The sequence below is a fragment of the Sceloporus occidentalis genome, unplaced genomic scaffold, assembly GCF_023333645.1.
Source record: "Sceloporus occidentalis isolate IW3139 unplaced genomic scaffold, rSceOcc1.0.p SCAF_3, whole genome shotgun sequence".
In the NCBI taxonomy this organism is placed as follows: Eukaryota; Metazoa; Chordata; class Lepidosauria; order Squamata; family Phrynosomatidae; genus Sceloporus; species Sceloporus occidentalis.
Window position 1 is genome coordinate 204862709 of NW_028316983.1, and position 26090 is coordinate 204888798.

At 38.2% G+C, this 26090-nt stretch overlaps 1 protein-coding gene across 2 annotated transcripts in view; it reads right to left on the bottom strand.

The window, feature by feature from the left end:
• Positions 1-5479: 5479 nt before the first annotated feature.
• PDE7A (phosphodiesterase 7A) overlaps positions 5480-26090 on the bottom strand; it is a 61844-nt gene continuing 41233 nt past the window's right edge. For both annotated transcript variants that reach the window (XM_089517380.1, XM_089517379.1), the window contains 10 exons: positions 25830-25981; positions 23794-23857; positions 19177-19272; positions 17091-17191; positions 16334-16465; positions 15405-15496; positions 14800-14944; positions 10637-10733; positions 9227-9307; positions 5480-7204 (listed from right to left, as the gene is read on the bottom strand). In XM_089517380.1, coding sequence (XP_089373506.1) covers positions 7002-7204; positions 9227-9307; positions 10637-10733; positions 14800-14944; positions 15405-15496; positions 16334-16465; positions 17091-17191; positions 19177-19272; positions 23794-23857; positions 25830-25981 — 1163 coding nt within the window. In that variant the 3' untranslated portion in view covers positions 5480-7001. The remainder of the gene's footprint in view (positions 7205-9226; positions 9308-10636; positions 10734-14799; positions 14945-15404; positions 15497-16333; positions 16466-17090; positions 17192-19176; positions 19273-23793; positions 23858-25829; positions 25982-26090) is intronic.

The following is a 26090-nucleotide window of genomic DNA, read 5'->3' on the forward strand; positions in this document are numbered from 1 at the left end:
TGAAAACAGAAGGGCAACTGTATTGTTATATTATGCTTTTATTTTGAAGCCACCAACAAACACCAACTCCACAGCCCTCGTAGCACCTAAAACTATCTGATGCATTAAGGCTGCAGTCCTAAATACAGGGACCCCTTGAACTCAAAGGAATGTTAAATAAGCAATAGCCCATTAATAGACCTACAATGCAATTGTTATATAGTTCCCATGCTGACTGTGCTGAGATGTCATGGAATCTAGTTGTCCAGTAGCCTAAGAATTATAGATTCTCCTGTTTGGTCTCTGTCAATGACACAAAGGGTTTATTCTGCACATTGCATCTTCATAACCTTCTAGAGGTATTACATAAGTATTTTCATGGTAGCCCCACTCAGTCTCCAAATGACCGACCAGTTCACTTTCTGCCTAAGCCCACAGTCTCTTTTTTTCTGCAGCAGCTGCGACGTCTCAGGAACACTTCAGAGTTTACTTTTCCTATGTTTAACTTGGTTTGTCTGGTGATTATTTTGTCATTCATCAATGATCATAGTGCCCCTGCTACTTTTTAAAGTGTACCAGGAGTTCTGGTGAAATGCTAAGAGTTAAATGGCTGCTTGTCTTGCCTTTTGTGCTTGACTTAAGCCACTTGTAAGTACCAAGGCAAGGTTAAAAGCTAATGTATGAGCTAAGATTGTTTGGGACTTTTCAGGCATTTGGGAAACAATCTCATCTGACAGATCATTGACCCTATCACTTCAGTCCTCTTTGGTACTGATACCATGCACTTGTCAGACTGATTTGCCTCCAGGCAGTCTTACATGGGACCTACTTCTACACTGACTAAGAAGCATCAAGTACACATCAGGCCAGCCACCCTGACACTCCTGTTGAAGGAGGTCCAACGCCAGAAGACCGAAGTCCTCATCCTAACATTAAAGAAATGCTGTCACCAGTATTGCAGGAGGGAAGCACTGACTGACCTAAAATCACCTACTGAGTGTTCAGCAGCAGTAATTTAACTTTGACATTGCCAGCTTCATAGTCTTTAGTCACTATGTGCTAAGGCTGTCTTCAAGCAAGGCATATGGAGCTATGACATTCCTTGGTTGGTGGCTTTTCAGTAAGTTTTGCTCTATTTGTCACCATCAGTCCTTCTCATTTTAAACTGCACAAGACACATTTCAACTTGTCAAACTGAGGTAAGAAAATATCTTAAAATAGCTAAAGGCAGTCATGAAAACCTACATAGTCAATCATGCTGTGCAAATTTAAGTTTCTAAACAGTATGTTAAAGATCACAGTTGTAAAGCTGTCAACATAACATTCAGATGGCTCTTGTACAAAATCTAGCTCATGAGGTACTTTTCTGTAACTGCATTCTTCATGATGATTTTTCTTAGAATAACATTGCAACATAATTCTTAATGTACAATGGATCAGATTTATCTGTTGCAGCTACTGAAGAAGAATTTGTTGTTGATTACCACTGTTCATATTTAATATATAACTAAGACTATACAGTGGACCCTTGTTATACGCTGGGGTTTGGTTCCAAGATCCCCCGTGTATAACAAAATCCGTGTATGCTCAAGTCCCATTAAATATAATGACATAGCAAAATGGTGTCCCTAATAAAAAATGGAACATCAAGGTAAATTTATACTTTTTTGGAACATTTTCAAACCGTGTATGCTTGAATCCATGTATAAAAAATCCGTGTATAAGAAGGGCCGACTGTAGATTAAGCAGCAATAAGTGATCATGATGGCATTCTTTCCTAGCTACTTAGCTTCTGGAAGCACATGTGCTTAGTGATTATTAATGCGAGGAGAATGGATCAGCTTTCCAAAACAATTGGGTGATGGTCACTTTAGGTACCTCAACGTTAGCTAAGAGTTCTGATATTTAGCCTGCCTAAAATTATCCTACCTTATTACACACCTACACAATTGAGGGTGATAAAGCATTTTTAAGATGTGCTGGATTTATAGAGATTCGGCATTCTAAATCATCACAAGGAGACTACATGTGAAAGGGATCTAGGAGTCCAAGTAGACCACAAGTTGAACATGAGTCAACAGTGTGATGAGGCAGCTAAAAAGGCCAATGCAATTTTAGGCTGCATCAATAAAAGTATAGTGTCTAGATCAAGAGAAGTGATAGTGCCACTGTATTCTGTTTTGGTCAGGCCTCACCTGGAATACTGTGTCCAGTTCTGGGCACCACAATTCAAAAAGGATGTTGAGAAACTGGAGTGTGTCCAAAGGAGGGCGACTAAAATGGTGAAGGGTGTGGAAACCATGCCCTATGAGGAACGACTTAGGGAGCTGGGGATGTTTAGCCTGTAGCCCTGTTTAAATATTAGAAGGGATGTCATACTGAGGAGGGAGCAAGCTTGTTTTCTGCTACCCCAGTAAACAGGACCCAGAACAATAGATGCAAGCTACAGGAAAAGAGATTCCAGGGCCGTTCGACGGTGGAACACACTCCCTCAGAGTGTAGTGGGGTCTCTTTCCTTGGAGGTTTTAAACAAAGGTTGGATGGTCATCTGTCGGGGATGCTATGATTTAGAGTTCCTGCATGGCAGGGGGGTTGGACTGGGTGGCCCTTGTGGTCTCTTCCAACTCTATGATTTTATGATTCTATGAAATCCAAAAATGACCTCAGATTTGCTCCATCGCGTACAGTTTTTTTCACAACCTGCTTTGATGTTTCTATGTTATATGTGACTAAATGAAATGATTGTGCAAAGAGCAAGAAAGGGGTTAAAGTCTATTAGATCATCAAAACATTTCGATTTGCTGATATGAAACAAGAGGCAAGAGAAGCTGAGGCCGGAAGGCTATGAGACCAGCACTTACCACCAGCCCCACCCTTCTGCTCTGCTATAAAACCTGCAAGCAGAAGAGACTGAGGAGGCAAGAGAAGCTGAGGCCAGAAGGCTCCTAGAATCCAGACTGAGAGAAAGGAAAATACCTCTATTTTTATGTTTAATGTTTAATGATTATATTTTAGTCAAGGGATGAGGGATGGGATTTTAGTTTGTATAGGTTATGTATTATTATGCATTTGCTTATGTAAATGCATAATACATAATGTATTTATGTATTTTATGTACTTGTTAACATTTTTTTCTCCCTAGGGTAGAGTTGATTATTGTTAGTTGATTATGTTATTATGTACTGTATTTTGTATTATTCATATTTTTTTATCTTGGTAGTATGTTATGTTTGTAATTTGAATTTATTTAATATTACTTTGTGTAATTTTGTTTAATGTTTAATGATGGGTGTATTTTAGTTATACATACTTTGTATACCTTATGTACTGTTTAGGTATGTTATTTATTTGCTTATGTAAATTGTTTATGTATTACGTATTTTTATGTAATTTTGTAAACCGCTTTGATCTTCTTGGAAAGGTGGTATATAAATAAATTATTATTATTATTATTAATCCATTTTAAACACTATAAAATCACACTGGAACATCAGCATCCTCACTTAAAGCTGAGCAACAACTGAATTATTAATATCAAACTATGAAAGAACTGTGCAGTATGACATTTGTTACTGTGTTTTTCAAATTCAGCACTTAAAAATACATTAAAAACAGCTCCAATACTGGGGGGTGTGGGGTGGGGGTGAGTTTTTCATTGCAGGCCTGTGTTACTAGCTAATTGAGTGGTAATTGCAATGCCCAGTTATCTCTTTGGGTCAAGGCTTATGATGAATGATGTACTTCAAAAGGGGCATGAAGATAAAAAAGATCAATAATTTTGCTTGCTATGCTAAGATACAGCATTCAACATATGGTAAAGCAAAACAGAGCTTAATATGGCATTTACTCTAATGAACCTATCGTGGTACTTTAATGAATTTCAAGGATAACAAATACCACAGCCTTTCTACCAAAGGCCTACAAAGCCATACTTGAGCCTTATTTTGCTGTTTTAAGACTGGCAAGTTAAAACTTGCCTTGTACTGGTGCAAAGAAGCATATACTGAAAGCTCATATTCTCATGCAAGCAGAATTTTGCCTGGGATGCTTTGACTGGCAGACTGTAGGGAGACGATTCTTCTACCTTCCTACACACTCTAAAATTCTGCCCTGGAAAGATATTAGAGTATGGAAAGACTGAGGTAAGGTAAAGATGTTAGAAACATTGTCTATTTGCTTTTCCATTCACAGAGCACATTTAGATTCAAGGCACAAGACTACAAAGCTAGCTGCCATGCTACCAGCTTCATCAGCTGATAAGGCTGAACAGGATACCCTATTTTAGGTCAACCTGGACAGATTTACACATTATAGTGTGGTAGTACAGTACCAAAAATGTTAATCAAGTATTTGTTACTTTCCCTGTAACAGGAGAAACTTTTCCCCACAGCGAGATGTATTAAGAATTCAGCAAGGTTCATTTTGAAGACATGCACAACTGTCATATATTGCACCTTAACACCCTTTCATGTGCCTTTGTATCCCACCTGTTCCACATACCAACCTGAGCAGTCACAAACAATTTGGAAGCAAGTGGGCCTATGCTACCTAATTTAGATGGATGGTGGGTTACATTAGTTGGTCAACTACAGGAATCACACAAGGAAAACTGATTACCAGAAATGCCTTTGTCCTTCTGTCTCACATTTGTGTATAATATTTCCCGGCTGTTAAGGTATACAAGGGCAAATTTTTTCAAATCAAAATAAAGATGGGGGTTAAATTTGGGCCCACATACTCAAAAGCTCAACCATCTTCTTTTTGTCTGTTGTAGCTCAGAGCCCTTAAGGATTTTGCCCTGTTATGCTACAGTGACCTGAATGCAAAAAAGTTCTTATCACCAGAATTAAAACTGGTGACCTTACTAAGGTCTGTATTCCTCAAATCTGGAGAAGGAGAAAGAGTATAGCTGACTTCAAGAAGTTGTCTGGTGTTTTAGATTTTTAAATATGGTAGAGAAGAATAGAAAAGGCATTCGGTTGTATCTAACATCACACAAGAACTCTAATTTGTGCAACAGGAGATTATCTTGTACTCATCACTGACATACCCCTGCATTTGCTCTGGAAAACATAGAGCTACAGGATGAAAGGTTATCCAGTTTCATGGATGAAACTGAATACAACCCACTGAAATATTTCTACTGAGTACCCTAAAGGTAACATATCCCAGATGATCTTGAACTATGCAGGATCACCCTGGTTAGTACTTGAATGACAGACTACCAAGAAATACCAGGTGATGTAGGCTATATTTCAGAGGAAATAACTGGCAAAACTATCTCTAAGTGTTTCTTGACTAAGATAACCCTATAAAATTCATGGGCTTGCCATAAGTTGACAGGCAACTTGAAGGCACATGTACACACACACATTTACTATGAAAGTGAGGTTGAAGCATTGTAAAAATGTGGTCAAGTAAGACTCAAAGGAGCTACAGGGAGGATGTTTATTACCAAAGTGGTTCCAACTACTGTGTGTCTAAGGCAAGGCTCAAGAGATAATGTGAAAAGTTGTTTATTATTATTAATCAAAAGTTAACAGCAACAGGCACATTAAAATGAGTATGGCAAAGCCTTCAACAAATGGCTTTACACTGAAGCTCTCTCCCAAAAATGGCTGTTGCAAACTGTAAACAGAATGGAATAAACAGTCTTTACAGTAAGAACAAGGAAAATACAAGTGAACAAAAAGAAAGCACCAGTTTCTCAAAATAGATTACAGTTGTGCTTACAGTACTTAAAACAATGTTTAAAAAAAATTACAAAAAAAGGAATGCTTGAAGATTAAAAATTAGTCCTTAAAATTTGTCCTTAAAAACATTTCTCCTTTTCACATCAAAAAACCCATAATGGGTAACATTTCAGTAGAGGGAGGAATAAGTAAACAATGCACTTTTTCAATCAACACAAAATTTGGTCACTTAGCTTTGTGCATAGTTTAAGGCAGCTGTAGCAACCTGTTAGTTCCCCCCCGTGGCTGCTCATGAAAATGTCACATTCTAAAAAAGAATAAATTAAAAGAAAATTTTCTTTCAAATCTGTCCCATCATCCCCTTCCCCCCTCCCCCCAAATATTCACTCACACGGCCACACATACACACACACACACACACACTGCAGCGAAAGGGGCATTTGTACCCTTGTTCTGAAGGACACACTTCCCATCCCACTTTATTTTCAATCGGCAAATACCCTGAGCTGTTTCTGGTGTTCATAGTCATTCCACCTTTTTTTTTTTTACTTGCATGTGCAGTTCAAGTGTACAATAGTGAAAACAACATGCAAATGTTTCCACTGCAAAATCTTAACACAATTGGGACACTTCCTCTCTTCCCAACCCAACCCACTTCCCTCAAAATTCAGTATTTCTGCCTGCTAAAATTGCATTCCCTTCTGCACTGGAGTAAAGTTTGGCTGTGCTTTACATTAGATAATTTCTTGCTAAGAAGAAAATAAGCTGCAGATTCAGATTTGATCGTTTTGAGTTAGTGGTTCCTTCCACAGCCATGCAGAAAAGTTAGTTTAGAGTCTATAGTTTCAAAGTACATTTGTAAACATCAGTTCTTGCCCAAGGCAGCCAAGTATGGGCACTTCACATTTCCACATTTTGGACAGGGATTGAATGGAGTCTTAAGAAATTCCTAGAGAATGGAATCATCCGTGTCATGTGGTGACTTGAAGGCCTTATTTCAAACTTCCTCTAAAAACAAATAAAAATAAAACAATGTGGCACATAACAATATATCTTGTACATTTTCCCCAGTCAAGGTTCACTTCTCTCATTTGCATATTCAAGGTTCCATGCAGAAGCCAACTGAGAGGCATATACATATTGCTATGTTCAGGTCTTGTAGTTGAAAATTGAGTTCAAATGATATATCAAAGGGAAACCTTGAAAATAAATAATGCTGGCATTGGTTACACTGAAACCTTGGCAGTCAGACAAAATGTATCCTCAAACCTTGCTCTGCAGATGTCAGGCAAGAGGCAGTTTGTTGAATGGATCCTGGGGTCAGGATAGTCAGTGTTCCTGAGGTACTATATCAGAGTCCATTTCCTCAAATGCAGGATCAGTATCATCACCACTGCTGGATTGCTCTCTCTGTACTCCTTTCCAACTAGCTTTATTCAGTCCTAAATGACCAAGCATTGTTTGAGACAGCTTGGTGTTCGAAAAACGGGCCCACTCTGCAAACAATGGTTCCACCAAATAGGTAATAAAACCTAAAGAGGGAAAAGTACCTTGGAGTTAGAACAACAAAGGAAAAAATAGGTACCTGAAGCTTTACTTTTCAATACTGAAGTTATAATTAGTTTTTAATCTTTTGTATACTTCCCTGAACACTTGTGTAAATGTATACATTTTCAAGACAAACATGGTAATATGAATTTTAATATAAATGTAAGTTATTAAAAAGAAATTGTGTCTTAAGTTGTTGTCTATCACAAACTGGTAATCAGAAGGGCGTTAGCCATTAAGATCTCACAATTCAGAAGAGCAGACACAGAAATGGTGTAGTGATTTGAATGCTGGGATTATGACTCTGGAGACCAGGGTTCAAATCCCTGATCAGCCATGGAAACCCAGTGGGTGATCTTGGGTATATCACTTTCCCAACCTCAGAGGTAGCTTGCCAAGGAAACTCCATGATAGGTTACAGCAACCTTAGGGTTGCCATAACTCAGAAACTACTGGAAGGTACACAACAGCAGGACACAAAAATCTATAATGAAGTAGACCAATGTTTTTATATTCTATTAAAAACTAACTTGTAGTTTTTTTTAAAGAACTATTTTAAAACCATCAGATAAAGAATCTATGATATCACTCTGCCACTAACATTGGAAACTTAAATATTTAGGATTGAAAAAGATAGATTGAAATGTGGCAATGAAATTATGAATCAAGTGAATAAGAATATTCCCTTGAGAAAATTATTTTGTATGAGGGAATCGGAAAATTGGAAAAATACTGACCAGGAGGCTGAAGGGTGAGAGGGATCGCCCCTTTGTGCCTCCTTCTAGATGACATAGGAGTGCGGCATTTACACGCCAGACGCTCCCAAGCTGTCAGAAGCCACCCAGCCATTTACAGGGGGACATCTTTATGATGTTCTGACAACGCAGCATTTACACACCGCCAGAGCTTCATGAAGCCGGCTTCTGGCCGTGGTGCTGGCGGAAAAGCCACCTTTTTGTAGCCTGAAAAAGGAGCGGCTATTTGTTGCTCCTTTTTTGGGAAACTTCAAGGTGGATTGGGGCCACTGCGTGTGGTTGCTGCAGGCCCAATCAAGCTGCCCCTTCTGCTGGACTATTTCGCCCCTAAGATAGGCTGCATCCACACTGCAGAAATAATCCAGTTTGAGACCACTTTAACTGCTCTGGCTCAATGCTAGGGAATTCTGGAAATTGTAGTTTTGTGAAATATTTAGCCTTCTCTGTCAGAAAGGTCTGGTATCACAACTATAATTCCCAGGATTCCCTAGCATTGAACCAGGGCAATTAAACTGCTCTCAAACTACATTATTGCCACGGTGTGTTTTGGTCCATCATTCTTTTATTATTAGTTTTGCTTCAAATAGCTAAAAACTATTGTAATACGCATGTCAATCCCTCCCAGCACAGTCTGTTTTGAAGAAAGCATAATTTGCTGTGATGTCCAAATAGACTAATTGTCATGACTTGATAAGCAGCTTGTTTCCAACTACGGTATGTTGTTTAAAGTGCGTTTCCAGTTCTGACTGGAATCAATGTAATAAAAATGTGTCTTATTTCTACATCACAACAAATTATAGTTACTTCAAACCAGATGTGCAGAAATGGACTGAAGTAAATGGCCAATACAGCATGTGAACCTGCAGCATACTTTTCATGTTCAAACCATTAAGAGGCAGTGTTGCCTAACTTAACAGTTTTGATTTGCACACACACAAAAAAAGTTCCTGTATACAACTTAAAAATAAAGTATTTGTGGTAAAAATGTGTCTCCCTGTTCAAGTCAAGTCACAGTAACCTGTAGAACCCTCGTCAACCATTCTAGGCAAAGAAATACAAATGCTAGATGAGAAAACAGCTCTGATTTTGCCATTTTATAGATACTAAAAGATAAAAAATTGATGGAAACTGCATCCAAACATCCTTAAATGCTTCAAAAAATCCCCAAAAGATTTAGAAGTGATCACACACTTTATCTTCTCTAAATGATACATTAACAAAAACTGTAAACATTTTTAGAGCTGTAGTTACCAATCTGGATGTTTGCAATGGTTTCTGTCTGTCGATCACACAGTGGACTCACACCCAAGCCATATTTTTTCTCAACATCTCCTACAAAAAAATACTTTTTTAATTCTCAACCATTCAAAAAAACCTGAAAAGGGTAGCTTATCATTATTATTATTATTATTATTATTATTATTATTACTATGATTTATTTTTAGCCCAGCTCTCCCTTCAGATCAAGGTGGGTTCCAAAAAATAATAAAGATACAAATATAATCAAAGATTAAAATATACAACAGCATTGAAACTTGCAACTTCAGTTGTTCAATAAATCTGGAATATTTGTATTTCTATCATTTGAAAATGAGCTTCTAATTGTCTAATGGATATAGTATAAAAATTTCCTGAAACATGGAATTGCTATTCTTTTCTGGTATAGAAGCATATCCATTTCTATTCTTTCCAAGTTATTTCTGTCTCTGGTACCCCATTTTCTGTAAGAAACACATCTACTTCATTAACTGAGGCATACCTGTATTATAGGAAACAGGACATAGCCAGTAGCATTACTGGAATAATACAGTATGCAAGGATATCTTGCAAACAGCTGAACTTAAGGGAAGGGGATCCAAAACACAAGTACAAGCAAACTATAGAACTGAATATCCCATCTCTTGTCTTAAACCAGAGGTGGAAAATGTGTTGCCCTCTAAATGATGCTTGACTGTGACTCCCATCAGCCTTAGCTACCTAGGAAATGGTGAGAGACAATGGGAGCTGCAATAGAACAAACTTTAGAGGGTCACAAATTTTCCACCCTGCCTTAAAGCCTTTATTGCTAAAATATATCAATGAATTTAGAAAGAGACAATGTCAAATTGAGGAAAGAAGAAGACATGAAGCAAATATCTTCTAGCAATTTAAATTATCAAATGTAAAAAAGGCAAGTTGTTATCCCCAAGGGTTGCTATGATAAATGGCTGTAGAAAACTGCTAACAATGCCCTTGATCGTTTAGAAAATAGCCAATATAATGAAGATCCTAAGAGGTATAAAAATTTTAGACATACTGTACTGTCAACTGTGGGACAAAGAATAGGAATTGCACTGCAAGTCTAGTTTCTCAACCTGACAGGCAGCTTAAATCATTTATGGAAAACACAGTGGCAAAGTAATTACGTCATGCAGCTTTGTTGTTATTTTTGATGCTGTTAATACGAAACTGATTTTTATCTAGGAAAACTGAAGCAGAAAAATCAAATCTTCTGGAAAGTTGTAATCTTTCTAGGAATAATGATTTCAAGAAACATTCCAGAGTTTGATAGGAGCATTTGCAAACCATTCCGCTCTTTGTAACAGCTAAGATCATCTACAATACATTTTTAATTTTTAGTTCATATTTCATGGAGAACTAACTTCATTTTTCACTACTTGCCTTGGTGAAAGAACTCTTCTGTTACTTTCTCACTCCACTGCTTGCTTAGTTCCCAAGTCCGGCAGGGGTTGCAAATATCAGCACATTTCAATGCCATCTAGCAAAAAGAAAAAAAGGTCATTGATAATATTTGGCAAGACAACATACAACACTTTCCTTGCAATATATAGCATGAAATATTACTTTTTAAACCTTCTAGCTTACGTAGCAGATAAGTAAGAATGAGTGACAAGCCAGACTACAAAACTCCACACAATTAATTATTTGTAAATGTCTGCTAAATTCAACTAAACATGTGAGTAGCTGAATGGGATTCACCCATTCAAGCTGGAGTCAAACAGAAGTTAATCTCTTCAAGAAGATTAGTGCAATTTTGGAATATTGTGAAAATACACTTATCTCTCCACATTCGCTGGGGTTAGGGGCACATTTCTGTGGATGTAGAAAAACTGCAAATAACAAAACCACTATGTTTTTACCTGAGAGAACACCTCTCTAGGAATCTCTAGGTCCTCCAGTGCAACTTTGAAATCAACATCGGCCAGACATTGACCACTGAATTACGCTGGAGGAACTACAAATGCCTAGTGGAGTGTTCTCTCAAGAAATCTCTAGGTCCTTCAGGGTGACTTTTGATTAAAGTTTACCATAGAGTTGCGCTGGAGGACCTAGAGATTCCTAGAGAGAACATATTAATAAAATCCATGAATAATCAAATCTGCAAAAGTCAAAACCGCAAATGCGGAGAGACGAGTGTATTAATATTTCTTAAATCTATTTAATAGCCTAACAGCAAATGTATGTCCTAAACCCAATTGTCCATCTCAATTAAATTTATTGAGCCAATAAAATAAATTTAATGTGAGAGCAGCGGCGGAGTAACACAGGCAGAGGTGTCTCCCTTAGGCAGCGCTCCTATACCATCCTCCAAAGCGGTGGCAGAGCAACACAGGCACAAGTGGCCCTATAAAGCTGTCCCCCCACCTACCATCCTCCCAGAGCGGCGGCGGAGTAATGTGGGAGGAAGTGTCTCTCTGAGGCAGCGCTCCTATATCACCCTCCCAAGAGGTTGCAAAGCAGCAACAACAACAACAATAATAATAATAATTATTATTATTTGTATACCGCCCTATGGGAAACCAATCTGGGCGGTTGACAACAGTAAAATATAAAATACAACAATTAAAAACACTTTATCCCTCCCCCCCTTAAGACAGTATTAAACAGTATAACATATTAAAAACACAATATCAAGCATAAAAACAACAATTAAAAACTAAAACCCCTGATATCCCTCTGTTGATCCTCAACCATCACTAAGATGGGGCCACGGGAGGAATGAGGGAATCAGGGAACCTGGGCCGGGATGGTTAATCTGGAAAGGCGTGCCGGAAGAGATCCGTCTTGACAGCTTTTTTAAAGCTGTCTAATGATGTCAACTGACGGATCTCATCTGGCAGGTCGTTCCAGAGTTTGGGGGCGACAGCAGAGAATGCTCTCTGGGAGGTCGCCGCAAGCCTAGATTTTAGAGGCTGCAGTAAGTTCTTCCCAGATGACCGGAGAGCGCGGGGAGGACTGTACGGGAGGAGGCGGTCCCTGAGATAGCTTGGACCCAAGCCATTTAGGGCTTTAAAGGTGATAACCAACACCTTGTACTGGGCCCGGAAGCTGATAGGCAGCCAGTGGAGGGACCTCAAAACCGGAGTAATGTGGTCCCTCCTAGATGTTCCTGAGACAAGCCTGGCTGCCATGTTTTGAACCAGCTGTAATTTCCGAGTCAAGCACAGGGGTAGCCCCATGTAGAGCGCATTGCAGAAGTCAAGGCGTGAAGGCATGGGCGGAGGCGGCCCTATAAAGCCGTCCCCCCACCTACCATCCTCCCAGAGCGGCAGCTGAACAGTGTCAGCGGATAAACTTTTGTCAAACCGCCATTGACTTCCGGCTGGGACAGCGACGCAAACAATATTGTGAGGTGGTTACCTTCACTTATCACTCACCACACTGCATTTCACCCTAACCAGGTGGTTCAGGGTGTTGTACTCACACTGGTGAAGCATGAGGTTTTGGGGTTTGGAGGGGGCTCACTGGTGGTTCTCTCTCTCTTGTTTCACCTATTACAGAGGTGGAATAATTTAAGGGAACCACAAGCTGCAGAGCAGCCAGGCAATGTTTGTGCATTCCAATATTGGTACTAGCCTTGCCAACGACTTTTATTTTTAGCTTTAAGGAAAGCAGTAAATTGAAGCGATTTACCATACTGATATAAGAAGAGCCCCTTGTAAAAGGGGCAAGCAACAATAAGAAGAAATAGAGATAATTTGTAAGAAAAAGAGATAATTTATAATTTGTGCTTCCTTATAGAAACCTTTTGTTAAGGAGAGAACAATATAAGTGACAATCAAGACTAAGAATGAAAACTAGAAACAGGACTTTAACAATAAAATGAATGTAATGTAACAACTACATTACACTTGGCCCTCCTTATCCGCAGACTTGTGAGTCTCCTCTGCAATTATATTGCACTACATGGAAACTTGAGAGCAAGTATAAAAGCATATCTTGGCAAGAATGTAGCCACAACTGCACTGGAGACTTAATGCAGTTTGACACTGCTTTAAATGCCATGGCTCAATGCTTTGGAATTAAGAGATATGCAGTTTAGTGAGGTATTTAGCCTTCTCTGCAGAAACCTCTTGTGCCACAACTAACAACAAATCCCTAAATCCCACAGTATGCAGCCACAGCAATTAAACTAGTGTCAAACCGGATTATTTCTGCAGTATGGATGGCCTCATTACTCCTCACAAAACTACAGTTCCCAGAATCCTATAGCAGGGAGCCATGGCAGTTAAAGTGGTGTCAAACAGGATCATTTCTGTTTTGTGGATGAAGCCTAAGAGAGAGCTCAGAAAACCAATTCTGCAAGTAAAAATGTGTTTGAGGTAAAGAAGGCAACATTCCTTGCCACATGTCAGTCACAACCCTGGCAGCCAACATGAAAGGGGTCTTCAGGGGGGAAACTAACCCGATTCAACATACCTCAGAGTACAACACCACCACCACACAACTTTCCAGGCTCTGGGAGGAGGAGGAGGAGGAGGAAATGGCATTCCCCAGGGGACTGTGCCTCAGGGAACCAGCTCGGGACAACTCCAGACACCTTCCTGTTGGTAACTATATGCCTCTACAGGAAAGGAAAGCCAGTTTGTGTGGCACCAGTCACCTGAAAAGTCAGCCCTGCTGAACTCCAGGGGACTCGGTGGTGGTGGTGATTGTATGCCTTCAAGTCATTTCTGACTTATGTAGACCAGTGGTGTACCAGGGTTTGGTATCACCCGGTGCAGTGGCAGGAGTTCCAGCCAGAGGGAGCAGGGCGTCCAGCCAGAAGGGCCACACGCCCTCCTTCTTTGTCATGGCTCAATTTTCCGCAGGAGAACCAGGCTGCGGCAACAAGATGGACTGGCCCCTACTTGCTGTGGCCACCTCCAGCTCCCTGAACCGGGCCTCCCTTGCTATGTGCTCTCAGACACAACATTGCACGCCAGAGGGGGCACGCGTGCCACAGGTTCGCCAACACAGGAATAGGGGAACTCTTTACCACTGTGTTGCACCTGTTCCGTAATCAAATGGAAGACCTTAGTTTTCAGTACCGGCAAACTGTGTTTTTATAAGAATTACATCTAGAGAACACAACTAGGCTTCTTCTTCAAGTTCATGTGTGGAAGTCAAAAGCTATTTTACAGCAGACCTTTAATGTCAATTCTTGTACTTTTCAAGTACCATATATACTCATCTATAAGTCTAAAAATTTATGCTCAAAAATTGATCCCAAAATCCCAGGTCGACTTATTTACTGGTCACTATGGGAATGAGATAGCAGGTCTTTCAGATTTCCCATTGAGGTGTGGAGAGGAGTTTCTTTCTTTCTGGAGCCAAGTAGTAGAGCCTGGCTGAAACAAAAACTGAAATAATGAAGCAAAAAGCCTCAATGAGAGTCTCTCTTTCCATATGCACACATCCACACAAAAGGAGTCTCCAAGTTTTAACCTCGATCTATCCACAGGTCATGGTAAAATCCATTATTTGACCCAAAACCTAACCTTGATTTATGCATGAGGTCGACTTATAGCTGAGTATACATGGTAAGTAATCAGAAAATTTACCTGAAGTACAAGATGACGATGACTCTCCTGTTCTAAGCATAAGTCCTCCTTGTCCAAATGAGTGCGGAAGAGAGAAAGATACTCATTCTGCCGACTTATATCAGTGGCAAGAATCAGCGCTCCTATCTGGCTTTCCATTAGCTGCCTGAAAATGGGGACAGAAAACAAGAGACAGAGAAATGTAGTATAGTCAGTGATACTGGAACAACAGTGTGATGTCTCTGAATCATTTACACAAAGTTCAAGTCAACAGAAATTCTAAATCTGTAATCCTGATGAAATCTGTATAGTTTTATTAGCTGATGATTCTTAGAAAGAGGAAGTCTCAATCCAGTAGTGCAAGGATTTAACCTTATAGTGCAACTACTTTTTAATGTATTGTAATGTACATTTAAAATGCATATTTTACAGCCATACCTAGTCAACTATACAATGTTATATTTCAATCTGTTACACTTTTGCTATGTCTTCAAGCAAAACTGCAATAAATATATTACTGGGAAAGTCTTAATATTCATTGACATACCATGCTGAAATACTTATTCTGCCATGTATACAGAACTGCGCAGAGAAAGCCTGCTGGACAGCAAAACACACATATTTACCTGTTTTCTAGTGACATATGTGCAAATAATCCAGACTCTCTCAACAACCCCACTGCTGATCTCCAATGGTGATTTTCTAATACTGAGGTATTCTGAAAATAAATTTTAAAAAGTTATTACTGATATCAAGCATCCCTAAAATCCTGACCTTGTTTTCTTGAATAAACAACTAATTGTGTTAATGTTTCTTCACTAAACAGGCTGGTGGACCACAACCCAAACTTGCTATTCCTAAATAAGGACAGTGACCATAATAATCTTGTATGCCAACTGTGTCCTTTCCTCAAAAGCATATCTCACTCCTGTTATTCTTACACATGTCACTTCAAGCTGTAATATGGGCCTACCATTCAAGATGTTCCAGAAACAATTGCTTCAGTATATTTTCAAGAGTACAAACCAATTTAGATCATATTCCATATATTCCTCATTGGCTTCACTCATTACCAGACCACATCTAGCTTCTGGCTTCAACCTTTAATGCCCTAAATATTTGGGGATCAGAATTCCTATGAACCTCCACTCTCCCCCTCCTGCATCTGGCAAAAACCTTTATTCTGCTGTGAAGGCCATTCTTTGTGCCATGCTGTCACAGCACATAAGACCAGCAAGTTATTCAGGAAAGAGTCCCAAAATATTAAGCAGCCTCTTCTGTGCCTGTTTTTAGGTAGGAAAGAGGTATGCTAGTAGTTGGGCATTAGGAAAACTTGATTTGTTATGCATCTGCTGCTGCTTAACCACTGTTTGATCTTTTAGACTCTATTGTATTTGGATTTTAAGTAAATTGTATTATATATTGTAAACAGCTAAAACAGAGGGGGGGGTCAGCTCTTAAACCATTCTCCTTCTACAAATCATGAATCACAACTAAGACTAAATGTTGTAATATTTGTTTTTGTTTTTCAGCAGAACTATGTTCTTCCACTTACCTTGTATAAAGTTGCTAAATAATGGTTTGTTTTAATAAGGAAAGGCTGATTAACACCTGGATGATCCAAATCATGAGTGGCAGCTGCAATTAAGCTGACCAGAATATCCCATGGAGTCAGAGATTGGGAAAGCTGTAATATGTAAAGTAAACAAACATGAACATTCACTGATTGTCCCAAGAAATTTGGCCACCATTATTTTCGACCAACAAAAGCAAAAACTGAATTTTATCTAATGCATCAACACATTACCTCAATACTTTATATTTTTGGCTAGGTTATGGGATTCAGAGGCCAGAATCAAACAGAGTGATTTTACTAGTGGAACTGTTTACATCAGCAAAGCCAGGGTGAGTCATCTGCAATCTATGTGTGCCTTCAAAACCTAATCTAGAAGAATGGGAAACTTTCCAAAGTAGATTGTGAATAGCGTGCAGGAAACACAGAAGAAGTCCCATTATGCTAGCAAGTTGGAAACTAGCATCATACTGCATTTATGCCACAATGCAATTTGTAGGGAAAACCATACCAAAGCAATAAGAAAGGCAGAATACTTTTTATTCAATAAAATTAGGAGTTTAAAAAATACCAACCCCCCACACCACAAAGAATTTCCGAACCAGCCTATTATACCATGGAGGACAGCTCCAATACAATCAGAACTAAACTATTACTAAAGTCACTGTCCATTATCAATTGACTTTGAACAAATACTTTGCAATAAATAGCTGAAGATACTTAATGACTTTTTTTTTACCTTGGGTTCTTTTAAATAACAGTGCATGGCCTGAGTCACATCAGCAGCATGAACTGCATTGTGATATGGGTTTTGACTGTGGTAATCTTCTTGGACCATTACTACAAGTGGAAAGAGATTCTTATGTTAATCTACTTCTACACTTTTATTTTTATTACATGTTACTAAATACCCAAATTACTCCAATCACCTAGCCAGCAGGACTGCTGCATCACCATCAGGTAGGAGTGGTATGATGTCAGGTTATCCCTTCCATTTGCAGATCTTCAATATAAATAAGATCTTCCTATGGAATTGACATACTATGCAGCAGCACGTAACAGTATGGAGACCCTATTCACTGTTTTTCCCCCCACAAAAACAGATAATAACCATATAAAGCTAGGCCTTTGCCCAATCAGATGCTTATACTGTTTTGTCTAATTGACAATCTGAACATTACCCCCTCCATTTAACCAACTGTTCTTGTGCCACAGCATTGCAATGCTATTGCAACAGCCCACCCTCAGTTAAAGGTATCTTCTTAAATAAAACCACATCATTCATACGGTTTTTGTATTTGAAATACTACAGAGTAGAATATCTAGACCAAGCTAAACCACTGTTTAAGTAGTGAGTGCCCTGTCCCAGGTCTCCTTAATAATACAGTGGACCCTTGTTATACGCTGGGGTTTGGTTCCAAGCTCCCCCGTGGATAACAAAATCTGTGGATGCTCAAGTCCCATTACATATAATGACATAGCAAAATGGTGTGCCTTATAAAAAATGGAAAATCAAGGTTTGATATTAAAATTTATACTTTTTTTGAACATTTTCAAACCATGGATGCTTGAATCCGTGTATAAAAAATCCATGTATAAGAAGGGCCAACTGTACTCTTAAAAACTTACATATGCTTGTGGAGAACAGGATTAATAATAAATCAGGAAAGAGATTTGCATATTATGATTTTAAACCCTGAAGCTATCTCAAAAATGTTAAAAAACTTAAGACTATGGTACAACAGCTGGATCAAGAAAGGTAACTGAAATGTAACCTAAATAAATCTACCAAGATCAAGCGATGTCTGATCTTCACTAGTGCTACCAAAAAAAAATTCTAGACCTTGCAGCTTCTCTCCAAAAGAAACATTATCAGAGGCAAAATGTAGCCTACTGATTAGGCCCTCTTCCTTATAACAAGAAGGTTTCTTGACTTAGAACATCACACAGAGAGGACTGAACCGCAAGGCAAATAATAATTTCTGTTCTTTATTTTGAACACCAATACATAAAAATATCTCTAGTCATATGATGTATTACTGTAACCTATAGCAGATACACATTGACAATGATGATATATGAAATGCAGATTTATAAACAAGGTAATTGATTATAGTTAGGTTTTCATTATTTGCTTTAAACCATAAAGAGTTACTTAATTCATTTGGCTTCATATGTTCGCATAAATGATTTCCTCACCCCCAACCCAAAGAGCTATTCTATGTCAAGAAAATTCCAAAATACAAAATGCCTTTAGGCAAATCTATAACTAAAAAATGCAAGATTCCATTTAATTAGTATTTCTATTACAGCTGGGAGAGCTGCATGAAACATGGGTGTGAGAGAAGGTGGTCACACTACTAGCTAGCATCAGTAATAAGCAATAAGCTCTCTTCTCACCCACTCCTAAATAGAATTTTGTGACCTTTAAGATGTTTTTAGTTTATGTCTCAATAAATCTTTTTGAGAATGAGCACTCACTTGTACCAAGATCAAGCAAAAAGCATCGAAAATCTAGCAAATAGGTCTGCAGCCACTAAAATATATATTTGTTCCTGTAAAGTAATACCTACAATTTCATGCCCACTTCCTTCCCAAATTTTCTAGGGCTTCTGTTCTATAATTTTCTTTTCAACATTTTGTAAAAGAAAATAACTGAAAGTGGTGATGGGTCCACTGTCTGGGTGTTCCTTTCATCCTCTGCACAGGGACTGTTTGTTCATGTGAACAATATTTTAAATATCTGGGAAAGCTTTTACTGAAATCTTGTATTGCAAAACTCATTTACCAGAAGTGTTTGAAATGAACTTATGAAAGCTTTTTACCTAAAAATCTGCGGAGCTTCATTGTATCTAGTTGGAAGTGCTCTATAAGTCCATGAAGATTAAACAAGTGGAAGGTTAAGGTGACTAGACTGTTTCCTAAAAGCAAAATGGAAACAAAATACAGAAAGCTCTTTAGTAGGAAGCATTAAAAAATAATAAATAATATTTTTTTAAATTTTTATCCCGCTTTTTGCCAGGCAATCAAAGCGGCGTACAACAAGTTAACATCCATATATATATAATGCTGCCCTTAAAACAAGATTAAACAGTATAAGATTAAAAACTACATATTAAAAACCAATTAATCCAAATGCATAGTGGCTGAATTGATTAATGACTTCTACTATACTGATTTGAAGTTCAGTCCTTCATATAGCACACACAGTTCCACACCATGAGGCTGCAAGAAAAGAAATCTGACTTCCTACTTTTGCTAAGTAAAAAAGGCAGCTATATATTCTTTGGCTAGACATGTGAAGTAGCATGTCCTTATAGACCACATCACTTTACCTTTCCTCCAGAGCCACAGAATCCATTCCTGGAGGCTGTGGAGGAATTATCACTCTCACTTTTACCCATAGGATAATCTGGTTCTTTCATATCCATCTTTCCTGCTTTTCATATCTAGACCATAATCCCTAAATGATATCTGCACTACCAACTCATGTAGTACAACAAAATGAACTCAAATATTTGACATCATTTGACATTTTATCAATTCCTTTGTAACATAATAATTTCATATTGCTACCATTTCTATACTAGAACATAACATGTATCAATTACGGACTTTAAAAATATATGATAATGAATAGGAAAATTAAAATAAGCTATGACAAGTACACCATTAGCTATCTTACAATTAGTCCTTATCATTTATATGAATATATGGAAATAATGTATGGCCACAATATTTCTTTTCACACATTTTATTTCTAAACAAGCCACAGAAAGCTTGTTATCAGACAACTCCTAAACTGACAACTTAATCAACGTACAGCATCAATTATTATGATGGTGATTCTAAGGACCTGTCTGTGCTGCACCTCCCTCAGGAAAATGCTCTCTGATTTCAGCAATCTTCTGAGCCGGCACATACTTTTCCACCTATCCAGCTGGGGAGAAGCTTATACCAGATATAAACAGAAGGGAGATTTAAAATATTAGGTTTATGGGTGATCAGGGATTTCCAATTCCCAATGATATCACAACAGCAGTAACAAATTCATTCCTTTTTTCCTGCCCCATTTCCCTAAAATAATCCTGGATAAAAGAAATACTATGAATACCACTTAACCCTGGTATTCAAAGCTAATTTTTGGTCAGAATCTTTTTTTAAAAAAATTTAATTTTAAACTTTATGGGCTAAAGCACACAGCCCATGAGTGGCCAGAGGCCACTCCAGCCATAATCAGGCCACAACTTCAGCAACTCCCTCCCAAAGCAGGCCAACGCCTCAGTCCCAAGTGGCCACCAGCAGGAACGGATAAAATCCACTTCCTTTGGGGCTGGCTTTTCCCCATTTAGCGCAGCCTCAGAGCAGCTTTTGGCTGCTTTGTGGCTGTGGGTCATGTAAATGCCATGCCCCCAAAGTGGCCAGAAGCTGCCTTACTTGGCCCGTGAATTTGGGCCTCTCTATTTTGGACCTAGCCCCACTCAGATTCTAGTTTTGCTAGTTCTATCATTTTAAAAATATCTTGGTTAATCTAATTTAACAAAACAATTAATTCATCATTACTTTTAAATGACATATTCCAAACCTTCAGGAAAAGTGCTTTTTCTATTGTATCTTGGCAATATGAAACTACCTGCAATTATTACATACAAAAAGGTACTGTATAGATATTGATAAATGTAAAACAATTAATTCACCGAAAGCTAGAACACAGTACTCTTTTCCCACAATTTCAAAGCTTTGATAGAATACTCCCTATTAATGTAACTGTCACTGTAACACATACAGCCAAGGCTTAAGATAGAGGCTCAATACCCAAAAATATTATAGATCTAGATGGAAGAAGCGGCCAATTCTAGGAAGTTCAGGGGCCACTTTTCTGCCCTGGGACCTTCCAGTGGCACTACCAAAAAAGCCAAATCAAAATTGGATTTGGCCAGAAGTCCATTTCTGGTTTTGAAAAATTGGTTTGTTTCATAATTAAGTAGGGCTTAATTCAGATATAGGCAATTTATTCATCTTCTTTTGCCAGTGAAATGGAAGAGGGGCACAAAAGCAGCCCTGGGGCTGAAGTCAGCCCCATGACTGCACTTTGCACATCCCATTTAGATTTTCAAAAGATGCAGTGTCAGATCATTTGTAAACTATGGACATAGTCAGAAGGTGAAATAAACATTCACTTTTGTGAGCCAAATAGGGAGCAGGTATGAGAGTGTTAGCTTATGGCTACAGCAAGCACAGTAGTTTGGCACTCTTTTGCTTGACTCAGCCTCATCCAGTGAGCCAAAGGGGCAAATTTTGACTATTAATAAGCTTCTAAATTTATCAAATTTTATTTTGTTCATTGAAAATATAGTAACAAAAGTTCTCTTGGGTATGTATAATTGTTAATAAAATATTTTAAAACAGTATTACAGAAAACAACAAAACAATTTCTTTTTCAATAGTTACAGACAGGCAGAAATAGCCTCTATTGCACAGGTTACAAAAAACAAGCAAAGCCTAGTAATATCCACAGCATTAGAAGTAGACTTTTTATATAATAATATTCAAGCACCATCTGTTATAGTCAGAAGGAGTACAAGAGAGATGAGACCAGCTTGGCCAACACAGGACAATCCCATCATAGTCATTCAAGCATTCTCTTAGCTTGCTTCTATCCTCTTGCTAAATTTTAGTAAAACATCTGCTCTTTCTCCAAACACCATAATCTGAGAAAGGAAAAGCAGTATACAGTGGCAGCTTGCACTAATTCCCGGACATTTATAGAGATGCTGCAACTCCACTACTAGCTAAACTAGAAAATCAGTTCCATAGCTATCCACAGTAAATATACTGTACAACTGTAAGATATAATTCTGCATTTCTTCTTTTACATTTGAAGACAAATGTTGGTCTTTCTAACTACTATCTATCATTACTGCTTGTTTGCTTATGTGACTGTTCCAGCTTCTTTATTTAATGTTTATCTACCCATCCCTCACTTTCTTTGGAAAAATCAAATATTCTCTCATATGAATACTGTAAGGTTGCAGACGCATTCTTCAGAAAATAAATGAACTCTGTTTGCACTGACTAGATAAGTTAACAAATCTTTAAATACAAACTTGCAACATCATGTCTACAGCTCATCTCCAGATATTAGGACCCAGAGCAACGGATGCAAGCTCCAGGAAAAGAGATTCCACCTCAACATTAGGAAGAAGTTCCTGACAGTAAGGGCTGTTCGACAGTGGAACACACTCCCTCAGAGTGTGGTGGAGTCTCCTTCCTTAGAGGTCTTTAAACAGAGGCTGGATGGCCATCTGTCGGGGATGCTTTGATTGAAATTTCCTGCATGGCAGGGGGTTGGACTAGATGGTCCTTGTGGTCTCTTCCAACTCTATGATTCTATGATTATATGCAGTCCCATTCATCCCTTCTGTCTAACCTTTTAGTTTATTTGTTATCCATACTGAAGTCAGCCTTAGTGGAATGGACCACCACTCTACTTTTTCCATAGCCCTCTCCTCTTTCCCAAAAACCTCAATCTCTAGGCAGTATAAGCAATAACTTTCTATAAAACCAATCAACAATTATTTTGGTGTGATGAAAATGTTTTAAAATAATTAAACACTTAGCAATATGTTTAAAACAGAATCATAGTAACCATGCTCTAAGTAAAAATATTCCTTTCTTGAAGAGTTTTGAAGAACATGAAAACTCACACCAGTTTTACAATTTAATGGTCCCAAAAGGTAATAGCCAACTTAGGGTTTTTTTTACTTTTCTATATGCTATCATACAAATTTAAAGTACTTGAATACACTGGCTGTTTTAAATTGCTAAAATTATATGACTTTCTTTTTACAAACAAAAAGAGTTGTTCACTACACTATACTACAAATATAAGTCTCTGAGTTTGTCTACATTGTAGAAATAGTGCAGTGTGACACACTTAAAGTGCTGCAGCTCCATCCAATGTAATCCTAGGATTTGTCATTTTACAAGGTCTTTAGCCATATGACTGCCAAAGCATGCTGGTACCTCACAAAACTACAAATCTCAGGATTCTGTAGGATGGAGCCATGGCAGATAAAGGAATGTTAAACAGCATTATTTCTACAGTGTAGATGCACCCTACATTAGACAAACAGCAATCAAATTACTAGATTCCATTTAAGAACTTTGTAATTATTTTTCATGCAGAAAAGAAGAAAGTTAAGATACTTAGAGACAACAAGTTCGAATGGGTTATCTGTACCTAACTAATGAACCCTACTTAATCATTAGAAGAAGAATGTTTGCAGAAGTCATAAGCAATGCAGTCAAAGGTTGCATGTATCACTCATTCACAGCTTCAGGAAAACTGCTACTTCAAAGCAAAGTAGGAACAGGGGACTGTGTCCACAGATAACAACTGATTTAAAGATCAGTTTAAAAAAACAAAACTGTGATCTTACCATTTGTTAGCCTGTCAAAAAGGAAGATATCAAAATTCCAGGTTCCAACTTTCTCTAGCATACACTGAAAGAAAAGAGGGGAAAGTGTGAGTTCAAATATATGTCCATTTATTAATCGTATTTGCTTTTACTCAAGATCCTTTCTTCCGTGGGTCTCCAGTCCATCTGCCTTGGTCCAGGCCTTGGAGGTAGAGAGGAACCGCTGGACCTCTTACCCTTTCCCTCCACCACTCCCTTCTCCTTCTGTGTCATGTCTTTTTAGACTGTAAGCCCGAGGGCAGGGAACCGTCTAACTAAAAAGATTGTATGTACAGCGCTGTGTAAATTTACAGCGCTTCATAAATAAAGGTTAATAATAATAAACATGATACTAGAAAGGATGTTACAGAGATGTAATTATCTTTTTTCAATCCATATTTGTTCCTCAGGCACCCACCCTATACAACCCAGATTGCAGTGTAATCTATGAGGGGCTGCTTTTGAAAACCATTTGGAAATTCACTGGTCCACAGTCTTAAAACAGATTGCTGACTGGCGCCCATTACCACACTTCACTGCTCAAAGGTCTGTCTCCAAGCACAATGCAAACTACTGCATATGACTTCCAAAGAGGCTATATATCATCCCTTGTGAGACCAAATATTCAGATTTTTGTAGATCCCGCCACCTTTGAAGCACTTTTGATAAGCATCTAAGAGAGGGCATTTTTAGTGGCCACATTCTACAACTCTCCATTAAAAGAGACTAGCATCATCCCTTTCTGCTGTCTTTCTACAAGTAAAAAGACATTTTTATTTAAACAGGTTCTTCCCCTGACACCACTTCTAATTGTGTTTTAGCCTTTTCTTATGTTTTAGTCGTACGTTTTTGTCTGATTGTTGTTCTGCATGTGGCATCCTGAATGCCATATCTTAGAGAAAAGGAGAGATAAAAATTAACAGATAAAATAAAACCAAGTTTCGCTTGCATGGAATAATAGAGTACTTCATACAGAAGAGTTGTTGTTATGCAACTCTAGTAAAAAAATTTCTGCAGCTCTATGTAGAAGCATATAACCCTGTGTTAAAGCCTTTATTTATCTTTAGGCAAAGAATGAACACAGCCTCATGCTGTGACAATCCATATCTGGGGAGACAAAAAAAATCAAGCTACTTACAGTCACATGACATGAGAACAAATCCAGAAACAAGTCTGAAATAAACTGTGGGTTTCTTTTCTAGTTTGGGGGGCAGAGGGGAAGAGTGGCAGCTGTACATGGGTTTGTGCAACAAAAAAAAATCTGCAATTTGTTAAGTCACTCCCACTTGAAGTGTGAATGATCAAGCAGCATGCAGCAGCATATTACTTATTCATGGTAAACCTGGTTTCCCACAGATCATACAGAAATTCAGAAGTAATTCATTTTTTTAAAGCTGTCCACTTTTAAAAATTACAAGACAGTTTAATTCTAGGCTGAGAATTTTAAAATAAACATTTTTAATTCTTGAAAATGAATAAAAATTTTAAATAGATTTATATAACAAAGTTGCAAGTACGGTGGGCCCCTCCCTTATGCAGGGGATCCGTTCCCGACTCCCCCCCCCCCCCCGGTACATAAAGGAAATACTGTGTATGCTCAAGTCCCATGAAAACAATGGGGCACATGCGCCACTGCCTCTTCTGGTGCTCAGCGTCAGGATATTTCAAACATTATTTGGCTTAATTAGCGAACCAATGTTATATTTCACAATACTTCAAGATATCTCTGAAGATTTTTTTTGACAACTTGACATCACCTGTTGTTCATAAAATAAGACAGATTCATCTTGCCTTCACAATGACAAAAGTTCTTGACCGCTCAAAGATACCACCAGCATCCTTACTGACAACTGCAGCAATCTTGTCATCAGCATATACAGGAGATAAATGTCACATTCAGATGTTTTAAGTATATTCATACTACCATTTTGTGGGGAACACTTAAGTTACTTGCACATTTATCATGACAGTACTGTTTTTGTTCAGGGCAAAATTATAATGTAATATAATAAACAAACCTTAGCTTGTCCGTTGTAATCATCATCTAAAAAGTTTGAAGAATTTGGAAGAGTAATACCACGGAAGAAACGGGAAGATCTCAAGTACCGCTGGAAACTCAGTAACCTTCGAATATTTCTTGCAGACACAGAAACTTCAATTTCAGAATTTGCTGAGGGGGAAATAAAGAGCCTTAAGGTGCACAATCCTTCTATTAAAAACATTACAAACAAGATCCAGGAGGAAAATGTTTACGGTAGAAGTGAGGATGCTGTCACACT